This window comes from Semicossyphus pulcher, unplaced genomic scaffold (assembly GCF_022749685.1).
Source record: "Semicossyphus pulcher isolate SPU_LCO1_2020_fin unplaced genomic scaffold, fSemPul1.0.p SCAF_17, whole genome shotgun sequence".
NCBI classification, from domain to species: domain Eukaryota; kingdom Metazoa; phylum Chordata; class Actinopteri; order Labriformes; family Labridae; genus Semicossyphus; species Semicossyphus pulcher.
This window is the reverse complement of record NW_027211681.1, coordinates 14,962,761-14,985,352: the sequence shown is the minus strand read 5'-3', so window position 1 is coordinate 14,985,352 and position 22,592 is coordinate 14,962,761. Positions and strand designations below refer to the sequence as shown.

Genomic DNA, 22,592 nt, shown 5'->3' with positions numbered 1-22,592 from the left:
CCTTTTGCTTTTTCTCACTCTTTCATGTCACAGAAGTCTGAAATTTAGATTTGTTTCTGTTCCATCGCACCACGGGAAACCATGCGCAACGACTGCAAAGAAGGATTTGCTCATTTCCTATGAATGTGAAGCGTGGTGCATGATCTCGTTGCTGCTTATGTAATAGGGTGAGGCCATGTGAAAATGTGTGAGTGAGGGAGGCAGATGGAGGCTGAAATACTGGGAAGAGGAGAGCTGATGCAAATCACATCTGCCCTTTTTCAAAGCAGAAGACGCTGCTTGTTGCCAAGTCATCGCATCCACCCTGAACGCTGTTTGGACACTCCTAGGCTTATCGTCCATGTGGGCTTGTTCACAATACAGCTCATTTGTAACTAGCTTACATCTCTAAATCACTTGCCTCACTGGACATTATTTCCACAACTAGGTTTATACCCATTGAAGCGTGCAGGTTTGGCTTTCGTCCTGAGTGGGCCCTTCAGTTTCAGAGGGAGTGGGGCAACAAGATATTTTTAGACGCACAGGAAGCTATCTGCTAAGCCACGAGTATGGTTAGTCTTTAACATCATGGCAGGCAGACGCTTTGTTCTTGGAAAATACAGATGGGTGACAAATTAAACCCAGAATTAATTGTCTTTTAAGATGTAGAGTCGTTCCTGGCTGCCAGAGGAGCTTCAATTAGCCTTGGCTTAGATGTTCTGTCTAAGTGTACTGGTGAATTCGTTGATATCCTTCTCATTGTGGCATTTTAGAAGTACAGGTTGATCCATTTGAAAGAGACCCCCGAGTTTGACGATATGACACCCCAAAAACATTTTTTTTCTGGTACAGTATGTGTCTTGTTTACCGCTAAGGAGTTGGATTTCTAGATCACTTGATGAACCCAAGATCCTCTATGTCAGTGAATCTTGATACTGTGGCGTGTTGCAGCGCATGAAGGGGGCAGCCCTCTGTAGGAGCAGAGGACTTACTCTAAGAGGAACCTTTTTAAACCTGTCAATGCGTTGAACCTGCGTTCAAAGGCATACTGTCACATCGCTAGTTCATGGAACCTAAATGACCTACATGTCTGACCTAAGGCTGTCCTTAGCACTGTAATAGTGGACTTACTGTTTGTCTTTCAGTCCTGCTGTAGCTGCCTTTGGCAAGGGAATTAGGTTATAGTTCAGTGTGGGAGTTAACCCGTTTATTGTCATAGCAGCACCATAATTTTGGATGGATGTGTCATAGAAAATCAAGAACATGATGTTCATGGGCATTTTTCAGTGGTGTATTTGTTGTACAATCAACAGCATATAGCAGTGACCGACTCATGATTTTTTTTTTTAGTTGATGCAGGAGCTGCAGTCGGGGTTTCTTGGAGCAGATAACTTTTCACTTTTTTATGACTTCTTATGCTGAGTTACAACAAACTCTAAAGATTGATCCCCTTCGCACATGATGTTAGCCTTAAGGTGAGTTGAATAACAAGCCAAGAAACCCCAAAGGAGAGAACAATATACGTATCAGAATTGTTTAAGAGGTGTATTGAAGGATAAAAAGAAAATTATCTGATGATTAAAACAGCATGATCTTGAAGCACATGAAAATTTTAAAAAGCAACATGGCCCTCCCAGCCCTACTATTTTTATCCTGACCCTTCACACTGATCAGATAGGGAATGGTTCGGAGTTCACTTACCTTGTCTAGCTCTTAAAATGTAAATCATTTCCACGCATAATGAATAACATTGTTGGAAATGGCTTTGCTATGTACAGTCACAGAATATTACAAAATATGTTTGGTGTTTTTGAAACGAAGATGACTTTCAGAGCCTTTCCTCACATGCCTTGATCTAGTTGTCACTATCAATAATGTCTACCACCATCTGAAATATGCTGCAGGAGCATGTCAGCTTCGGTGGAGCCACAGCTGTAATAAACTGATCTGCTGACCTCGGATCGGAAACCGTGCACATTAATCCACATAGCTTAGTTATTTGAAGTTATTTGGACTTCATTATGAGTCCCCTTTTCTTACTGCACTATCTACTATGTAGGATGATTTGTTGGTATGTTGGTCTCAGATTTCTCAAGAGGTGTTTGTTTATGTGTATGTGTGTGTGAAGCATGTTGCTCCGCTGCATCTTGGCACCTAAGAAAAGCAGGCGGAGGACGTTGAGTGAGAAACCAAACAGAGTCTGAGGGTGAAGCAGGGCTTGAGTTTGACGTTAGAGCGTTTGTGATCGGGGTAAATAATGATTCAAAAGAGTCAACAGGAGACAACCCACTGACAAGGCTCTCAAGGACAAGGTCATGTCGCTTCTGTAGGGCCTCTGTTATCGATCTTTGCAGACTTTTCTCCTCTTCAGCATGAAGGCGCCGCTCGGGTATGTTTATGTTCACCGGCAGTCCACAGCAGTTGGCACCAGTACTTCTTTTTTTAAACTAGTAACAGTAAAGGCACTTAAAGAGTAAATGCTTAGTGTGGTAACAAGCAGGAAGCTAGTAATAAGTTATCTTCATTCACTCCATTTCATGGCTTGGAATTGATTTTTATATAGTTAAATTGCCAAGAATCCTTTGAATATCATGGTTATTATGGCTAAACTACCGACTTTGGTGAGTGAGAGATTATTGTGTTGCTTTCATGTGTCCCCAGAGTAATTGTTAGTTTGTGTGTGACATGTAGCTCCTCATCATGTTTGTATGTTCAGATGATCAAGGCGAGCTTGTCTGGGCTGTGTTTCTAAGGGAAAAACAAGAGAGAAGCAGGGTTTGAGTTTGGCATGAAGCATTTGAATTGTGCAACACAGAACCATTAAAATTATATTATTTAACAGAATTAGATAAGTTGGGAAAATTAGTAGCTAAAGTGGCTCGTATTGTTAAGACCCAGGCTGAATCATGGATCATCCCAGGCCTCAGAGTACGGGCTTTTGATTGAATGTGTCCTTATAACCTTGACCCTTCAGGCTCCATGTACAACATCCTGAAGGCAATTCGTGGGTCTCATACCAGTGGTTCAAACGATATTTATTTCTTGGAGCCTCTGACAGCAACTCTCTCTCTTCATGGGAGCTGCGGGTGCTTGTGGGTTTGTTATACTCATCTCCGTCATGTCTTCAAGGTAGCAAACTATTTTATCACTTGTCTAAGCTCTTTGCCCTCATCCATTCTCCTCGCCGCTGCATATCAGTGGCTGCATAGTTTCTATGAGGTCAGAGCTCTTTGTAATTATCATATGAAGGTTTGTCCTTCAGAGGTTGAAGCAAGCTTATCTGATAATATTGAAGTCGTAGTGACACTCAGGAACATATGCTGGAAAGAGAAAGTCAAGTTACTAATCCTGTCAACCCCGCTCTCTGATATCATGAGCCAGGTGTCTTAGCAGGAACACTGTTCATTGCTACATTAAGGCCGCCCTTCATAACTGCCAGTATTGACTAGAGTTTGTTATAAAGAGGCTTCTGAGGCTGAGAAAAGTTTCCGCATACTCAGACACCTTAGGCTGACTGTGATGCACAGATGGTGTTATCACAAACAATGGAGGATTGTCAGTGGCCTCAACGAAACCTACAAAACTTTCCACTTTCCGTAGGAGTGTAGAGGAATGAAGCTCTGGGTGTTTGGTGAAGGAGAGGGTTACAGGACTAGGATCCCAAAGGAGTAAAGTTATTCCTGTCCTCCCCTCCCCCACACTGTGGGTGGGCATGTCTAGTCATGTCCCTTTGGTGTATTGTGTAAGAGCACTTGACCAATAGATACTTGGATTTTATGAATCAGTTTTTCAAAGGACAGTTTTTGTGTTTTTATAATTATAAAAGCAAAATGAAGAAACTAAATGACAATTAAATAAAGAAAATAAATAAATGATGATGATATGAACAAAAACTCCAGCTTTAATGGTAATTAAATGTACCTTCTCATGAGTGTTGGATACCCAACATTACTTTTTTCACTCTCTTGAATAACAAAGTTGAATTTTAGACATGAATAAAAAAAACATCTCATTAAAGTTAATTATTAACAACACTTGTCTTATTTAATTAGAACATTAAACCACCACAAATGTAAACCCCTCCCTACCAACAGTTACCCTCCCAAACCGATCCCCTCAACCTCCAGCCCAACACACTCTCTCATCAGGACATCATGTGAGAGCACTGTCGTGTGTCTCTGAAGAAGCACACGTGATATTCTGTCTCATGTCAAGGCGTCTTAGCTGTGAGGTTAGTTTGGTGGTTGAATGATCAATTACAACTATTGCGGCGTTGACTGTCATGTTTTGAAAAGCTGTGCAGGAATAGTAATTGTGCATATTTCTCTGTAACATACCTTTTTGTTTAATTACTCAAATGTTTTAAGCATCTGTTTGTTTCTGTGGGACAAAGAGCCCGTCTTCATGTTCTGAAAGGGTCAAGCTTTGTCAGAGATTGGTGCACGTGCCACCTTGGCAGGAGTCTAAACTCAGTGCTATTACAAATACAGTTTAGGGGGATTACTGAATAATTCTAATTAGTGGCACGTGCCTGTGAGTAGAGGAAAAACAGGTCTGTGTAGCACCTTCAACTCAAGGGTTTCTCTCCGCTTACAGAGATGCTGTTTAGTTTTGTTTCTGTATTCATTGAAGTCCCTATCACATTGGTATCATGAAAAGTATTCTGTTGCATGTTAATGGGTGAAACAACAACACGAACAGTACAACCACACTAAAAAAACAACATCCTGTAAGATAGAAAGCAAAATCAATTTGAAAGTGGAACTTAAAATTAAGTTTCACTTTTCCTTTGTTGTGGTGTTAGTCGCAGTTTTGTTTCGACCACAGTGTGCGTTGAAGTGTATGAAAATACTTTCATGCTTTCAACACGTCATTTGTTTCTTTCCATACAGACTATCCATGAGCTCCGATTTCCCGCACTACAGTTTCAGGATGCCAAATATAGGGTTCCAGAACCTTCCCCTTAATATCTACATTGTGGTGTTTGGGACAGCCATCTTTGTTTTCATCCTCAGCCTCCTCTTCTGCTGCTACTTAATAAGGTAAGATCCATGCACCTTTTAACTTTGGATTCAGCTCTGCTTAGATTTGTATTGTGTTGTTTGTTGTTGCTTTGCTGTATGTGTTTGTGACCGTAAGTGTCATGCAGGGCTCGTTTTGGCAGGGCAACATTGCCTATTTAATGAAGCAACAAAGGGGTTGTTCAGATACAAATATCAGCATCCAAAATGCCTCAGATTCAGCCTTAAAAGTTGGATTGGGTATCTGCTAGTGTGTAAATCTATGCTTCAATCCAATATCATAATTAATGAGCCCCCCCAAAAACTCGTGACAGTGAAAAATCAATCCTTCTTTGTCAGTCTAAAAGAAGTAGCCTCCACAGCAAGTTGGGCTGTGCTGCAACCATGAATGTTTTTTGTCTTCTGCTGTTTTGAAGAGGCAAAAATGTATCACAAATTAAACAGTCGATTTCCAACCATTGTTGCTTATCTTCCCTGAAAACTAAACCTGAGATTAAAAATGTACCCAAATTTGTAATTCATGCACATTTGGTTAGAAAGGCAGCGTGATGACATTGAACATAGTGTACCTTTTTCTGACTAACAAACTGCGAGCACCACTTAACATGTGAGAAATTATAATAAGAACTGAGTCTTTATTCTCCCAGCCTGCATTATGCAACTGTCCTCATAGCACGTCCTTGTTCATTTTAGGTCACTTTGGCTCATGAATTATTTGTTAAAAAGTGCCCCTCATGTACTACTTCATTGTAGCTGTAAACAGAAACAAGATTCACTGTCAGGTGCTGATGTTTCTTAAAGTAATACCTTAATATTATTGCCAACCTTTTATCTTTTTTTAACATATCTGCACCCTGAATTTGAACTGTATGGCACTTGGTCATAATGGCTTCTAGCTAAGGCTGCTTTAAAGTAAAATTGTGTTTTTTTCCCTCCTTTTTTAATAAATGTGTTTTTGTATTTTTCTTGCTGATTGTTATTTCACAGGCATTTTTTTTTCAACAGCACAGTTTGGAGAAGGTAGCTTCTATTCTACAATTGGAAATGTTCCATCTGAAAAGTTTACACAAACAGTAATATGTACATTATTATGATCATGGCACTTTGCGTCAAACAAAGTAGATAAAGTTTCTTTTTTTCCCCTCCTATGAGCCCCTTAATCTCCTTAAAGGCGGGGTATTATGCCAACTTAAACCTTTATATTTCACTCTGTGATACCTGTGGAGTAGCTTAGCATAATTTACAGTAGAAAAAAAACCCTTATTTTTCTCACACTGGTGCTCTGTGCAGGCCCTCATACAGCCTCTGTCCTGAAACGACTCAGTCAGCTCGATCACTTTAAGAAACCCCGCCCCCACAAGCCTACTTTCTTCTGATTGGCCAGCTCTCCGAAGTCTGCTGGGGTGTGCAGCATGTAGATAAACTGTGAAACCTGGCGTTCACAGCAGCCTGCAGACTGAGCTGAGAAGCCTGGGGATTACTCCAACATACTTTTACCTACAGATTTGAAACTTCACCCACGTTTAGTCTGGACATCCAACATTGTAACATTATATATATATATATGTCTTAAAATGTGAAACAGCATAATACCCCCTCTTTAATGTTCTCCACATGTTCCTACTCAATCTAAATTAACTTTTGGATGACTAAGTCCGTTTATTTATAACCATAAATGTTCTTTTGTTAAAGTTCCCATTTTAAGTATAATCCAGTAATTATTTCCCATAGAGGATAGGTGGAAGTGGTTACTAGTCATTCTCTGGCCCCTCTCTAGCCCCTCTTGCCTTTTTAACCCCACTGGTGTAATTAAATTGTCCCGGCTGCTGCTCCTGCTGGGGTTTTCATCTGGCAGCAACCAAGTGAACAAAAATAATGTCCACCATTTTTTATCTAAGACAGTGAGAAGCAGCAGTTTCCAACCAAATTCGCCCCTCGCCACCCTGTCATATCCTATCTTGCAGGGCAAATGGTAAGTAGGTTAACTACTACATTGTTCCACCTATTCCTCATCTAACTGTAAAGAGACACTTTGATGCAGTACCATGATTAATTACGGAAAGTTAAGGTTGCCAGTCGTAGTCACCAACTGCAAAAAGAGCGATTTTGCTCCATAAAAGGCGTCTAAAGATGCAGTCTCCCAAAGGACTTCAACACACCATCATGCATTGAATACAGTTAAAAGCCCCATTGCTGAAATTCTAAATACATTTTAAATTGATTTCTCAGTTAAACTCACAAAGGGGGAATCCTTTGGTTTCTGTGTATGTCATGTTTGCACTGACAGCTGAATGAAGGCACCGAGGCATTTACGCTCGTGCTGACATGTGACAGGTCATTATTCCAACAGAGACAAACATTCGCACACACTTTGACACAAGGCAGACACTCACAGAAATACTCAACCATCTCTGTCAGTGGGTCTTCAGTCCACACACACACGTGAAATATTCAGCACACTTTGCAAGGATTGAAAAGTATTTCTTCACTATAGGGTGTTACTGAAGTGACACGAGGCCTCAAATAATGAATTCATGAGCTAGGCTTATATGTTTATGAATGTGACGTGTAAAGAAACCCAGATCTTTCTACTAAGCAGATTGTTACATTTATTGAAGTGACATACCACAAGGCAGACCAAACCATTCAGACATTCCTGACTACACAGATTTCTGACATATCAGAAGGTCATTTGGACATTAGTTTTTTCACTTTTCAGGCCATTATTGACCATATAAAAATGGCAGCCATTATAATGTTGTACTTCTGTATTCCAGGTTGTAAAGTGTGTAAATGAAGGGCATTATTCACTACTTCCCAATAATTCAGCAACTGAAAATACAGATGATAGTGACTTTCCAGATTGACATCAGCCCTATTTCAAGGGAAACAACATATTTTAAACCCGCTAGCTACGGTTAGGCAACAGCTAATGTAAGCATGCAGCCTCCTAGCTAATAGAACCATTAGCTTGGAAGTAGCCGAATGCTAAAATAAAATTTTTAATTATTTTTTGCGTATGATTGGAAAGAGAGAAACAAACCTAACTTTTAAAAAGAAACATTTAATAGCTCTTTAGCCAGCATCAAACAACAACTAATATAAGCATTTAACCACTAGCTGAATAACATTAGCGTTAGCTAGCAATTAACCATCAGGAATTTACACCTTTCCAATTTTGTTGTACAAATCATTCCCAAGTGATCTGACTGATTCCTAGCTAACGGTAATGTTAGCCAGAAAGTGTCCGAATGCTAACATTAACTGTTGTCTAACAGTAGCTCTTACCCAGTTAATAGATAATAAAATATGTTGTTTTAACTTAAGATTTACACTGTCCATTGTCTTTTGGTTGCTGATCAATTGAGAAGCGGTGAAATTACAATGATTTGTATGATTCTCTATGTTAATACGACTTAGAACCTGAACCACAGCAGTACGACGTTATACCATTATAATTTGAGCTTCCCACCCTGAGAGGGAAATTGCCACGATGTGAATACAATGAATTCTCCTTGCCCATTTTGACACTGTTCTTAAGGGTCATTGAGGAACCCAACCCAGACACCAAAGACCCCCTTCACCACCTATGATCGATTGTCCCCTACCCTTGGGAGTCTTTGCACCTTTTACTGCTGACCTCTTTCAAAATGTCAGTTTCTCTCCTAGACTGTGCTGCTTGTTTTACAGATCCCTCTCACTCTGCTGCGAGAGGTTAAGGTTACTAGTAATGGAGGTAAATCTTACAAACCTATGAATATTTTTCCTATCTCTACTGCTCTTGTTTTCTTCAATGTTTTCTACATTTTGTATTCTAATTGTCAATGCCTAGATTCTCCTCTTATCCAGTGCTCTGTCTGTTCTTTCTCTGTTCACTGAGTTGTTTCGTTTTTGCTCATTCAAAAGAGCGATGTGTATTAAGAGTTACACCAAGAGTTTCATATAAACCTTAAAACCATTGTGTGCAACTCTGGGTACTCTCTTTTTATATTGACCTTTGGAAGCCATTATAGAGGTCTCAATAACCTGCAGTAATGCTTTAAATGTGTGATCCAGTGTGTTTCATGTGATACTGTGAGTTGATATTTTACTTGGTTTTACTAGTGTTTGTTTTGACAAGAAACTGAGGCCTCAGGCCTTTTTAAGAATATTTGTTAATATGTCACTTTGCCTGCTATGCAGACTGAGCAAAACAAATATTTGACAGAGGTCAGTAAGATGTTATTTTAGTATTTTGATCCTTTATCTAATTGGTTAATCCTATCATGGATTGAGAATAGATTATTAATTCTAACACACATTTAGTACCTCCATGATACTAAAGTAGACTGGTATCAGAAGGCAAGTATTTAATATGGAAAGTACTCCCATATTTCTACTTTTTCTTTTTCCCAGGATGTATGAATATTGTGTCTCTATCTGAGGTAGACGGTTGAAGAAGGTCAGTAACTAATCAAAAAGGTGTTTTGTCTTTACGTCTCCCCAGGTTACGGCACCAGGCGCACAAAGAGCTATATGCATACAAACAAGTAAGTGACTCTAGTGACGCACGCACACACACACATTGCAGTGCAGAAATTGGAAATCCCACTTGACTTACTGTTTTGCACAAATGAAGTCTCGTAGTAGGTTTAGGAAAATTAGGAAGACCCCTCTGGTCCTTAAACGTCAGTTCAGCTTGTGCAGGTATTCGTTTTTGACTCCTGTGCTAGCTGTAATTCTATGGTAAGAATATAATAATAATAATAATATAATATTCACAGATTTTAGCAGTCTACTCCCTGAAAATTCAGAATTCAAATGGAAGAAAGTCTCTCATCTGGAAAAATCAGGTTCACAGTCAGCTGTGGCTGAGCATGACAGCAGAGTACAGCCTGCAAAGCTAGTAAGAGGAAGCGATGGAGGACAAACAAGACTCCCATGTCCTTCAATTATGTAATACCTGCCTGTGCCTATTCTGGGTACAACATGTCAAGTTAAACAAAATCACATACACAAACAAGCACACACACTATCACTGTAGACGTGATGGTGACCCTTAATTAGCCTGTTGAAGTATCTTATTACCTGCAACTGAAACTATGAGTCCAGTTATGTAAGACTACCAAGCTCGTGTATATATATATAGCACACACACGCGTTTGTGCACATGCACTTATTTTAAACCACAAACAGTATTATATTACATCTTATTGCTAAGTGTTACATTTGTATGTGTCAACCAGTGACTAATCGTTTCTTGTCTTATGCCTCTCAGGTCATTCAGAAGGAAAAAGTCAAAGAGCTAAATTTGCATGAGGTAAGCACCCATCTTCTTTATTTCAGATCTTGTCCCAAATCCCAAACATTAGTCTCTTTAACAAACTCTCTTTTTGGGAGAACATTCTCTAATGTAGCTCGACGAGTACACACTGTTCTGTTATGTCAGATCATTTGGACTAACAGTTATGTGCTACTTTACTGCCTCTGCAACAATGTCCTCAAATTACCCAGGTCATCCTTTTTGTACCTCCAATCTTCTTGGTTGTGCAGTTTTGGGAAACCCCCAAAGCACTCTCCATGAAATGTTGCTTTAAAAGGCTTATGTCAACACAATATCAACACATGGAATGGCTGGAAACTTTGTTGTGGCCCACACCTCTGTTTGTTTATCAATTTGTCCCTACTTCTGTTTTGGGGATTTCAGGGGTTTTCCTCTTATTGCAACAGCGAGGCATAAGCTACATAGCAATTAGAATCGTTCTATTTTTAACTAGCATGGTATGGTTGAGTCATGAGTGTTCTCCTTACCATTATTATGTAATGCTGAATGTCAGCTCAGCCTGGTTGGAAAAATACAAGCAGAAGTCAGTGTGTAAAGCAGCTGCAACAGCTTCGCCCTGGAAAACCTGGCAGTCCCCAGCCAGGAACACAATCCCTTTAACACTGCAGTGCAAATTAAACCTTAACAATAGCATCTTCATGTGTGCTTTGACACGAGGCTCGACACTTTCTTGTAATCAGTGTTGGAATTTCCTGCTGTGCCACGAGGCCCCCTCTTTGTTGTTTATGTTATTAGAAGCTGAAAGAAAGCATCAGAAGGTGTCATGTGAGACTGCGGCCGAATAACCAAGCTGTATTTGTTTAAGGACAATAATATTCACGCACACAGCAGCCTGGGTGGATGACCCAGTTTGAAAGGCTCCCACGCCAAAGGATCACCCTGGAGACACGAGTATAGGCTCAGCTGTGTGGATTCAATCAGCATTTTAATGGAATATCTGCAGTAGGAGCGCTCGTATGGGATCAGTTTACTGGTCAAGTCATGTTAAAGTTTTTCTTCAGTGTAACCCAACCACTTCTCCTTTTTGTATTACACTCTGATCCATATCTTCTTTTAAGTGTAGCATAATGTGTGAAAGAAGACATTAATGTCAAGAATTCATGTCATACAATGTGTGATTATTTTTGTATAATTGCACTTAAACACAAATATGTGTTGTTTTTCTGAGGCAGCAGATCATATTGTGATGAGTAACTTGGACTAAGGTCTGCAGTGAGAAGAGCATGAAGGAGAGCTTCACATGTGCAAGACAAGCTGTGGAATTTGTTTCAAATCAGCAAGTGTGAAAAGGTTGCAGTAATTGTACTTGCAGCCTAGTTTTCTCAACTTTAAGCTTTGTTTCTTTTTACATGATTCATTAGCAGACTTTTCTACTGTAGAATGGGAGCACCTTTTCTGAGGATTCTAAAGCTTGGTTTTCAAACAGATATCTAGTACACAATTTAACCTAACCAGTATGCTGGTATGTTTCTGTCACTTATAAGGGGTTTTGGTCCATAGCTTTTTTGATTGTCTATGTGCCAACACTACAAAAGTAATGTGATTTTGTGCGTACAGCATTGTCTGGGTTGCCTGTATGAGCCTAAGTTTCATAAATGTTCATGAGGTACAAATGTTGACATGGGAAAAAAAAAAGAGAGTGCAGATCTTAAAGCACTTGGTAAATATGTTTATGAATTGTAATTAAAAATACTGAAAGTACTATGAACGTGGATGGAAATGGTTGAAGTGGTGCCAATGGTACGATTAGGGCAACATGTCCTCATCACTGGGGATTCGGAGGACAGGATTATTTGTTCTGCATGCTGAATACCCACTCAAGTTAGCTAATGCTTATTCTGGGTAAAATTATTTTCTGGTGATTATTCGTTGACTCCTGCCCTCTTTTTGTTTCAAACTCCCTCAGCTGCTTGGCTAAGTATTCATTATTTTTGGACTCATATTTGTTGAACTTTTGTTTAATAGCTCTACTGTCCCAGGCAAAAACATATTGATTTGTGTCTAGCAGAACTATAAACAATTAAACATATAATCACTGACAGGCATTAGTTAATGTGTTTTTCTTCAAATCTGTCATCAGGTTATGTTACTTTCCAGCAGTCCATTTGTTTATGAAAATTGTAACCAAAGGTTACAGCGTTTATTCACTTAATGGGGAGAAAGAGGTTCTGTCAAAAGTTGGCGGAGGGTTCCAGATCCCAACTGTGAGCGTGACACCATAAACAAGGCGCTGAAAAGAACAAAAGCACTGATCTATTCACAAATAAAGAGAGCAAAGCAGACATCTTAACACACGATTGTTCTGTGTCCAAAAATCATCAGGAGAGAAGCTAAGAGCTCCCATGCTGTTCTTTTCATCCCTCCTTGTCCATCCAGTGCCCATAAAGCAGAGCGGAGAAAGAGGATCTGTGTGGCAAAAGGACTAATAGCTGCAGGATTAGACCGCCAAAGTAACACCGCCAAATTAAGTCTTTTTCATGAAAGTCTGATCCACTGGTTGGATGAAGTTTTGTCATGGATATGTTGTGTAGAGTTGGTTCACATTTGCAGTTGGCCATTTTTTGTTTCAATGTGAACTGTCAAGTTCCCTCTGCGATGTTGTCGTCGTCACTGCAACTGTTGGTCTGGTTGTTTTCAGCAATGACCCTCCCCCCGTACCGTGCATCCGTCTCCACCAAAAGGAGTCAGTAGTGAAGGATGGACAAAATTAGTTAGAGCATTCCTATAAGTATACACGGCCAGGGGAACACATGATAAAGCAGAAGGCGGATTGGTCCATAGTCAGGCCTGTGTACTTTCCACTGCAATAAAATGCAAAGGAGTTGATCATTTCTGATTGGTTGATTACTTGCAGTGTTTTATTTCACCCGCAGTGTTTAAAAGACTACTGCTGCAAGCTCACTGTTATCATCATTCTTCGAGATTTCCGCCAATTAAACAACGCTTTAATTAAGCCTAAGTGCTCAATGTTTCCCTAAAAAGAGCTTGACATAATGCTACGACATTAACTCGGCAAAAGTATGTGCGCGCACTGCCTGCGCAAAGTTATCAACATACAAATAAAGACTAAAATGTCTCAGAAACTCGAGCCAATGAATAGAAGTTAAACAACTTTCCCAACTCTTAGTGAGTTAGTTCACATTCTCATCATTTTACCGGACTTAAGCCGAAAATACACATGAGGCCAAAGCTGACGCTAGCAGAGTGTAACATACACATCAGTGCAAAACTATCTTGCATATTCATGTCCAGGCATGTCTCCCTCACTGCCATGTTTCGGGGTGGGTGGGGGGACGCTGCATTCAGGTGCGCTCAGAGACATGAGTGATCAGACATGTGACATTTTGTACAACGCCTCTTCCGTCACGTGTGAAAAAGGGTGTAAGATGTCTGCGGTTTGGCAGTTTTTGGCTGCTACAATAAGAGCAGGCATGATATCAATTCCACTACAGGGGAGACTTGATGTTTTCTGCAATTAGGTGGAAAAAAACATGTGCCTAATGTATCGGTATCGAAATTAGCAAATCGGCAAAAAGGGTCGGAAAATATCGGCATATCGGATATCAGCAAAAAATCCAATATGGTGCATCCCTAGCTCAAACAGATTCTCACACATTTATCTGGAATAGAATATTTTCACCCTGGATAATAGCGTTGATGCACTGAAGACATTGTACATGCCATTATATCATCTTTGGCATTGTATCCATGCATATCATTAGCATCTTTATGATCTATTTGAAGTAGCTCAGTGATAAACAAGTTGTCAGTTGTTTCCTAAATACAAACTGACTCAGTAAGCTGAATGAAAGGGTTTGTTTGGTATTGCTGTAGAATTAACATTCTTCTAGTGTTTGCCAGTCGGCTAAATATGCAGATACAGAATTTGAGAATCTAGCAGTTGATAAAGATCTCCCTTTATATCTCACTGTAGATTTACCATGAATAACCATGCAACACAGTTGGCTAATGCTAGCTGGGAGATCATGACCTGAAGGAGTCATGCCTGCTGAACGTGTGTGTGTAAAACAAACATACAAGAAGCCAAACACCTCCAACCTGTCCGTCAGGGTTTCATCAGTGACCCTGAAAAGGACACTGGCCGGTTATATAATACAACTGTTATCACTGCTGTTAATCCATAAAAGAAACCTATTTGGGTCTAAGTTTTAATTCGCACCAATGTCCTGTCTACTGTTGTTCTGTAGCTGTCTTTCAACTTTTTTAATGCCTCGTATTTTGCACACAAAAGAAAAGAAATCCTTATGTCCATCGCAGCAATTTTTACTTCTTGTAAGTAGAACATTGTGGCTGAATGAAGCCTCTGCACACAGACTGGACTGAAGTCTCCAGAGTGGGTTAAGTCAGAGTTGCACAACAGAACATAGTGGGTCAGTTACTGCTCTGTTGTTGTGTCAAATGTTTTGCAGATGTTGGCCACAGTTGTCTTTTTCCTGGAGTTCTTGACCTTGGTTGTTTAGATAGTTTGTTTCCAATCCCCAAACAAAGAGCTTAGATTGAGACTGAAAGAGAACAACCAACAAATCCAAAATCTCTGCTTCGCCTTGTTTGGAAAAACACACCTCTAACTCCCCCTCTCCCTTTCAGATATGTGCGGTGTGCTTGGAGGAGTTCAAACAGAAAGACGAGCTGGGGATTTGTCCGTGCAAACATGCCTTTCATAGGAAGTAAGTATAAGGTTCAGCTGACATTTATGGACACGCATGTGGGTCAAGGACACATCGATCAGTACAGATTTGGGTTATAAAGTAGTACATTTCCATTCATCCAAGAAAGAAAGAAAAATGTTATTGTCACGTCATTGCACGGATGAAGTATGCTTACAGCGATAGAAAGTTCCTAATTGTTATTTTAGTGCATTAAGCTAAAGCTTAAGTGTGTATGCAGTGAGGAACGACACAGGACATGATGGATTGCTTGAGCCAACTTTCCCCCTTAACCCTCCTCCCTCTCTGTGCCCTGACCATTACAACAGAGTTGTTTATATCAGCACGACACCTCCCTTGGCCTAGTTTTCCCTCCAATTGCTGCAAGAGTGGTCACCACTCACTGAATCCACTGTATAAACACTCTTTTTAGTGTGTGTGTGCACGTTAAGCCGTGCTGTTTCAGAGTGAAAACAGACATTCCAAGCAGACCGTTACTAAAAACATCCAGCAGTGGAGAGCATGCTATCCTCTTACACAGACAAACACAGACAGCACAACACAATAAACTGCCAAAGTTGATGTACAAACATTTTAAAGCATTTCTGAAGTCCCTACCGGCAACCAGAAGTGACATTTCATTAAATAATTTTGATTTTACAGCTACATTACAGCTAAACACTTCCTTACTTGCTGTAGTAAACAAATATTTTCATTACTGATTTATCATGTGATTGGGATTTTATCTGGAAATCTCAGATAATAGTGAAAATTACTCATTAAAATATCTCTGAAGCCAAGGGGGTGACTTGCTTTTCATCAACACCAGTACAAAACCCAATACACTGAATTAACAAAGACATAAAAGTGGCAGATCCCCTCATATGTTAAGCTGTAACCAAGCAATGTTTAGCATTTAGGCTTGAAACAACTGAAACCAAATGATTGTCAGGATAGTTGTTGATTTTCTCTCAGAATAGTTAGCAGTTAATTGACAGACACATTAAAGTAATATTTAGTACCAGACCACAGAAGTTGATGTAACTTAACACACACACAGACTCTGTCTCTGTGACGCCCCAGCTGGAGAGCAGAGCAATCTCACATTAATGTTGATGTGTTATGTCACGTATTGTTTGACATTTGCACTTAATTAGTTTGGTTTTAGAAAGTGATTGTCAAACTTGTGCACACATGTGAAACGAGCAGATTTAGCGTGCCTCCTTCTGACCCCATGAATCTGTCAGCCTGTGGGCAAGGAGGGAGAGAGCTGGACTACTTTATATTACTGGCTTATACACACAAACTGTAATCTTTGACTGTGACACACACATGTAGAATTAAAAAGTGGCTGTCAAAGTTTGTATTTTGCTTCTTCGCAGAAAGCAGAGGTTGCGGTCAGCTTGGATTCTTAGCTGTTGCTATGGATTACTAGGGCGATCGAAGATTCTCAGCTGTACATAATGATTTTTTGGTCTCTATCAAAATCAATATAATTGAATTGTTTTTCAGAATCTGACACAATAATAATGATAAATGTTTTTCTTTATTTTACACAGAGACTTCTCTTCAACTTTTAAAGAATTGTGTGACAGAGACATTTACAGAGTTGGTCATTTTAATATAAAACATCTATTTGTCTCTGGTAGACACATTATGAAACAGCTGCCCTGTTTCTGCATCATTGCAAACGTATATTTGCAATTTCTTGTTATTTACAATACAACATGTACCGTAAAATCCAGAGTTCAAGTTACACCGTAATATAAGATGCAGTCTGTTTTTGGGGGTATCCCAGGGGAAACCGCCCAAAATGTATTTATTAATAAAAACATGTATAAAAGTAATTTCTACACTATTTAAATGTATTTCATTTAAAACACATTCAAAGTCTAGCCTACCATCTGTTTTCACTGTGTTATGCAAACGGTGAGGTAGCTAGCAGCCTATGTTAACGCTGATGGTTGTGAGGGTAGCGGCTGCACAGGCGATCTTGATGGCTCATATCCGTGACGAAATTTTTGCTAGATTATAGCGCCATCGTCTGGGTAAAATACCATAACACTATAAAATACCGCTCTCTGCATTTTATACTGATATATTGGTTGCAACTGTATGTAAGACGCAGACCACTTTTTAGATGAGAAAATGCGTCTTATACACCGAATTTTACGGTATATAATTAGCAGCCAAATTCCTCCTAAACTTACAGATAACACTGTCATATTATATATTATGGTAGAATATGATTCTCTCATCTCTGCTCTTATGCACGAGCCCGCCAAATGCTGACACATTAACAAGTGGTCTGTGTCCTTGTATAGAAGATAGAATGGTGAATTTGTATAAGCTAACCCAAGTTTACAGTCTCTCATCCTCATCTCTCATCTCCCCGTCTGCACGGTCATAACCACACGCTCACTGCTAACTCTTATCTTCCAGGTGCCTAATTAAGTGGTTGGAGGTGAGGAAAGTGTGCCCGCTGTGCAACATGCCCGTCCTGCAGCTCGCCCAGCAGGCCGGCAGCTCAGATCCCCCGGCGCCAATACAGCAGCCTCTGCCCGGGATCGAGCACCTGGTGTAGCGGACTCGCAGCCCTGTCGTACAGTACACTACAGAAACACACAACCACACATCCCATCGCTCAAACTCTCACCTGCACAGGTACACTTTTGTGTGAGTCTGTGGACAGAGTGGAGAAACTGGAGTTACTGCGCAGATACTCACAAAAACAGAGAATCTGCAGCCATCGTCACCTCTCCTCTCCTGGCATGGGTTCACAGAAGGATTCCCTGTTCTCAGTTCTGACTGATAATCAGCTGTTTTCGTTTTTTCCTTTTCCGCGGACAATGAAGAAGAGTTGACGTAGAAGAAGTTTCCTTCAGAAACTTTTTCACAACCAAAGCACTTTCTGGGGACACCAGCTAAAGACCAGGAAAAAAACACGAAAGCCAAGAACTACAAAATACTAAACTATCATTTTTTTAAGAAGCACTTTAGGAGAAGTCAAACCTTAATTGCTTGTGTTTGTAGTAGCAAGGTCATGTTTTATATTTTATCATTCATTTTTATTTCTGTGTACAGTACAAAGCCACATGGCTTTAAAAGTTTGATTTTTAAACAAAAAATCTAATCTCAAAGGGACAATATGTCGGTAGATATCAGTACACATGGACAATGCTTTGTGTTGTTATTGCACACAAACACAGAATGAAGCTCAAAGCAACCTCGAGACTTAGCGTCTGACTAAATGTGAAAGGTTTGAATGTGTTGAGACCCAGACTCTTTCACACTAAGCCTATAGAATTTGTTCCCTCCTCCCCTGTTTGTCCTTCATCACAATGTGACTGTTTCAGTGAAAACATGAACAAAATTTATTTTCTTCAAAAGAAATGTACCCGGTAACATCATGTGTATGGGAGTGCTGTTAGGCAAGCACAGACTGTATACACTCTCCAAGACTTTACTCATGATCTTCCTTTATCACAAAAGCAGTTCAGAACTTCCCTGACAGAAAACTAGAGTAACTAAAACTACTGTGATACTATTTACAGTATTAGTGTGTAATACTGGTGCTTTATATAGAGAGCTGTTATACAGAACAAACACAAGTAATGAGGCAATATTAAAACAAAGATCTATAAAACATCACACAAATGTTCCAGTTTTATTTTTGCTCTGCTGCTGCATCAGTTTGACTTTATTGAAGCTGAGCTGTGTGAATGTTACCGTGGCTTGCTTCAGATTAAGGCAGAAATACTTAACAAGAAAACATTGTTGTGTATTTACCTTAAACTTGCCTCACATATCCTGATAGAAAATGACAGATATTCAGTGTAGGAAAACGCCAGGATGGTTTGTGTAAAGTTTCCTACTTCACCTTTGCTGCAGTTATTTTTGCTTCCACCCCAATAGCCTAGTTGTATTTATTTTTTAATTTATTACCATTTCTTGGTACAGCTTCACAGAGTGAACGAGTGACACCTGCCTCAGATTTACTGCCCTCAACATATCATCAGCATATCTTTTGGTCATGTTACAAACACTCGCATATCCACACAGGCAGGGGGCTCGAGGGGGGGCCCCACCTCCAACCCTGCCAGAGAGTCAGTGGTCAGCAGGTTGTAATGAAGCAGCATTTTCATTCACTCACACATACATACAGGGTAGTTCTGCTTTTTGGCCACAGGATTCTGGTGCTTTCGGCTGCCTCCCTCTCTCTGTACGGTACAGGGTGCTTTTTGTTTTGTGCCACACATACAGTAACTCTGATCCCTGTCGCCTTTTGTGGTGCAGTTTTTTTTGTCCTCTTCTCTTGTTAGCAGCATTTGGTGGATGTGTTGTGGGTAAATTTGCTGAAGGTTGGCTTTTAAAAAAAAAAACCTGTAAGTGATGGGCCTGAGATTGATTGGAGATGCACTTTACCTGTGATAAATATTGTTAAATGGCATCAAACAATCTCTTTAAAGGAAATTACTAGAAATTGAACATGCTATCAGGACTGAAACAAAGAACGTACACTAGTTTAACATTTAAATCTGACTTTACAGTTTGATCTAGTGCTGTAAAAGCCCCTTATTTAATGTTTATAAGTGTTACTAAACATGCTTTTATTTTGAATTCAAATTACTTAAAAAAAATCAATTTCCATCCAACTGACAGTATAATTGTATATATTCAAAAATAGAACAAAGAGCTTTATGTTGATTGTGCCTTTTAACAATCCCAAATCCTCAATAAGACTCTTTATTCTGCCACCAAGCATGTTTAGAGCATAGGTGTGAAGGATTTACAAAGGGACAATGCATCCACCTTCTACGGCAGGAGATCATTGTTACCGTGGACTCTGTTTGTTAAGCGTCAAACCCCAAAGGTATGAAAAATGTCAACTGTCAGATGTGTGGTGTGTAGCTCTGACATTAATGCCCCCACTGATGGAAAACTATCGACATTTAAAATCCCCGAAAATTCAAAGAAACATCTTGTCCTCATTAGCCATTTTGAACAAAAAGTGCCACAAGATGTAATGATCAGAAAAAAATATTTAATTGCTTGGCCTGTTAGTGAAGTTGTGGCTTTATTTTGAAGGAAATAAAGCGACACAAGGGCCAAAATAAGGGCCTTCTGCAGTATGTTGTGTGATGTACAGTATTTGGTACCTTTTTGCTTCTTGGCCTCTGTTACAAAGAGGCTGCGACTGTTCTGTTTAACTTGTATCTCACTGCAAATGTTACAGTATGTAAACCAATATTCTCCTACATAACAATATCCCAAAAACTTTCATATATATACTCTACATGGGCGAGTATTTCTGCCACTGTCCCTGAACAAAGACATATTTTGTAGCTCAGCACCAATAACACGAGTCTTAAAGCTTTGCTCCTGCTAACAGCGTTGTCTCAGAATGTAAGGTTCACGACAGGAAGCGAGGAATATGAGGAGTTTTAAAGTGAAAGCATGCTATTTTGCATAGTCCAGTTGCCACTGATATCACCATTGATAAACGTATGTAGACAGTAGTGTCAGTAGTGGTGTATTTATACAAAAGGTGCACAAAGAAATGCTCCTACCTGTAAACTAAATGGCAGCTTAACACTTCCTGCCATTTGGCCATCTTAAGTGTTGTGTTTGATTGTAAACACTTTTAGCCTTTCCACATTAACTTCCCCCTTTTCTTCCTCGTGTGTTGTCCTAATCCCACTGAAATCAAAAGTGCCAACCCGATGTGAACATTTACAAATCAAGTCCCAAGCCTGTTAAAAAGAAGTTTTGTATTTCGCAGAGAAGATAGGTGAGATAGTCTTTTTCAGATTATGGCAAAAAAAAAAGAATGAAAACTGAGGCGGTCATGAATAAATTGATAAATGGCTCCCCGACACTGAAATCACCATTGACGTCAGAGCTGCTTGTGATTTTAGAGTGGTATAAATATACAAGACACAATCAGGTGAAACGTGACGGCGGGGAACGCCGCTTCACGTCAGAAATGTGCTTTAGCTCAAAGTAGAGTGCGTCTGAATGATTGCAACAGAAAGCCATTAATAAGTGACTTTGGGCAGACCGTGCTCTGGCAGGATATGACAAAGCTCTGCTGTCTTATTAAAAAGATAAGAAAAACTAAGATACAAACATTTGGTACACACATCCTCTGTATAGGAGTGGTCTTCTTATATTCCCATGGTTGGTTTTAGCGACCAGGCCATTTAGGAGTTTCAGTCTCTATCACTGCCTCCCTGAAGTGAACTTCCTTTGTATTGTGTGTTATTTATTCCTCCGTAGCCTAACCCTTCCAACTCACAAATAACCTTACTGTCTGTGTGCAAATAAACCCTCACACTTTTACCAGTGCTCCGCCCCGTACCCACAAACCCCCTTTTTGTTAACACTGATTATGTTTGTGGACTCTCACAGACATTGTTTGTAAAACTAAGAATTCTGCAGCAGAATATTTTTGGAGACAATTGCTGTACAGTATTTGTAAGCTCTATTTTTGTATATTGCTATTTTGGAGAAAATAATATGCCTTTTTTTTCTTTTCTTGTTTTTGCTAATTTCATGTTTATTCATTTTAAGAAAATGTTGCATGTGACTGACTTGACCTGTAAATAAAATTTCCAAGTTTTGGAAGGTTTGAGTGTTTTCTCTTGCATACACAGTCACAAATAAAAAAACATTTGCTGTAAAACTTTTTTATTTTCTTCCCATACAAGATACACAAAGTATATGTTGTCCAGATTTACTTATAAATACAAATGTGCTCAGAAGTTTGATGAAAATCTTTAACTATTTAAAACTTAGAATTGGGTAATTGTGATATTGAAGAGATGCATCTTTAAAAATTGTGAAATACTGCCACCTTGTGGGTAAATTGCATTGGCTCAAGTGAGCTTCATTGCCTTGAAAAAACTTTTTTCAGTTCTCTCCATAATACGATGTATCATGCTCTCTTATGAATACAGTGTAGAAGTTGTCTGAAATTGGATCACACTTCTGAACAGAGTCCAGCTCTGCAGATGCAATAATGGGCTGAAAGTGACATTTAACTCACAAAAAGACAATAATCAAACAACAGAGACACCTAGTGGTGATATGTTATAACCTTAAATTCAAGGAGGTTCATCTACTGCCCCTTGGCACCCCAATATCTCAAGCTCAAGGCCGAGCAAGTTCAACAGAACCATCGTATCTTTTACTTAACTATAAGTACTATTAATACAGTACTAAAATACTCTGCTGTCACAGAGGTGAACTGGCAGGGTCTTAAGTCCCCCCCTAAGATAATGAAAATATTTTTTGGATTAGAAACTGTACTATATACATATGGAAACAAAGACCTGGCCTATATGTATATAAAAATGCTTAATATAATCGTTTTTGAGAATTACGTCATGACGTTCCAGTGATGCAAGTTACTGTTGACCGTGGACTGTTGCTACTTGTTGTGTGACTCGATTAGTTTTTTTTTTGTTATAAGATAAGATAGATTGTTATTAATACCGAAGGAAATTATAGTGCCAAAAAGCTCCAAGCAGTACAAACAAGATAAATTCAAAAAACAACTCAAATATAAGTGAAAATATAAAATATACTTCAGTGCCAATG

General features: G+C 39.4%; 1 protein-coding gene across 2 annotated transcripts in view; it reads left to right on the top strand.

The window, feature by feature from the left end:
- Window positions 1-21,617, top strand: part of rnf24 (ring finger protein 24) — a 28,530-nt gene extending 6,913 nt beyond the window's left edge. Inside the window, exons 2-6 of one of the 2 annotated variants that reach the window (XM_069665930.1) lie at window positions 4,872-5,021; window positions 9,487-9,529; window positions 10,258-10,299; window positions 14,932-15,011; window positions 17,433-21,617. In XM_069665930.1, the coding sequence (XP_069522031.1) occupies window positions 4,879-5,021; window positions 9,487-9,529; window positions 10,258-10,299; window positions 14,932-15,011; window positions 17,433-17,574 (450 nt within the window). In that variant the 5' untranslated portion in view covers window positions 4,872-4,878 and the 3' untranslated portion in view covers window positions 17,575-21,617. Of the gene's footprint in view, window positions 1-4,817; window positions 5,022-9,486; window positions 9,530-10,257; window positions 10,300-14,931; window positions 15,012-17,432 lie in introns of those variants that run through there. The other variant, XM_069665929.1, reaches the window with a different exon arrangement.
- The last annotated feature ends 975 nt before the right edge of the window (window positions 21,618-22,592 follow it).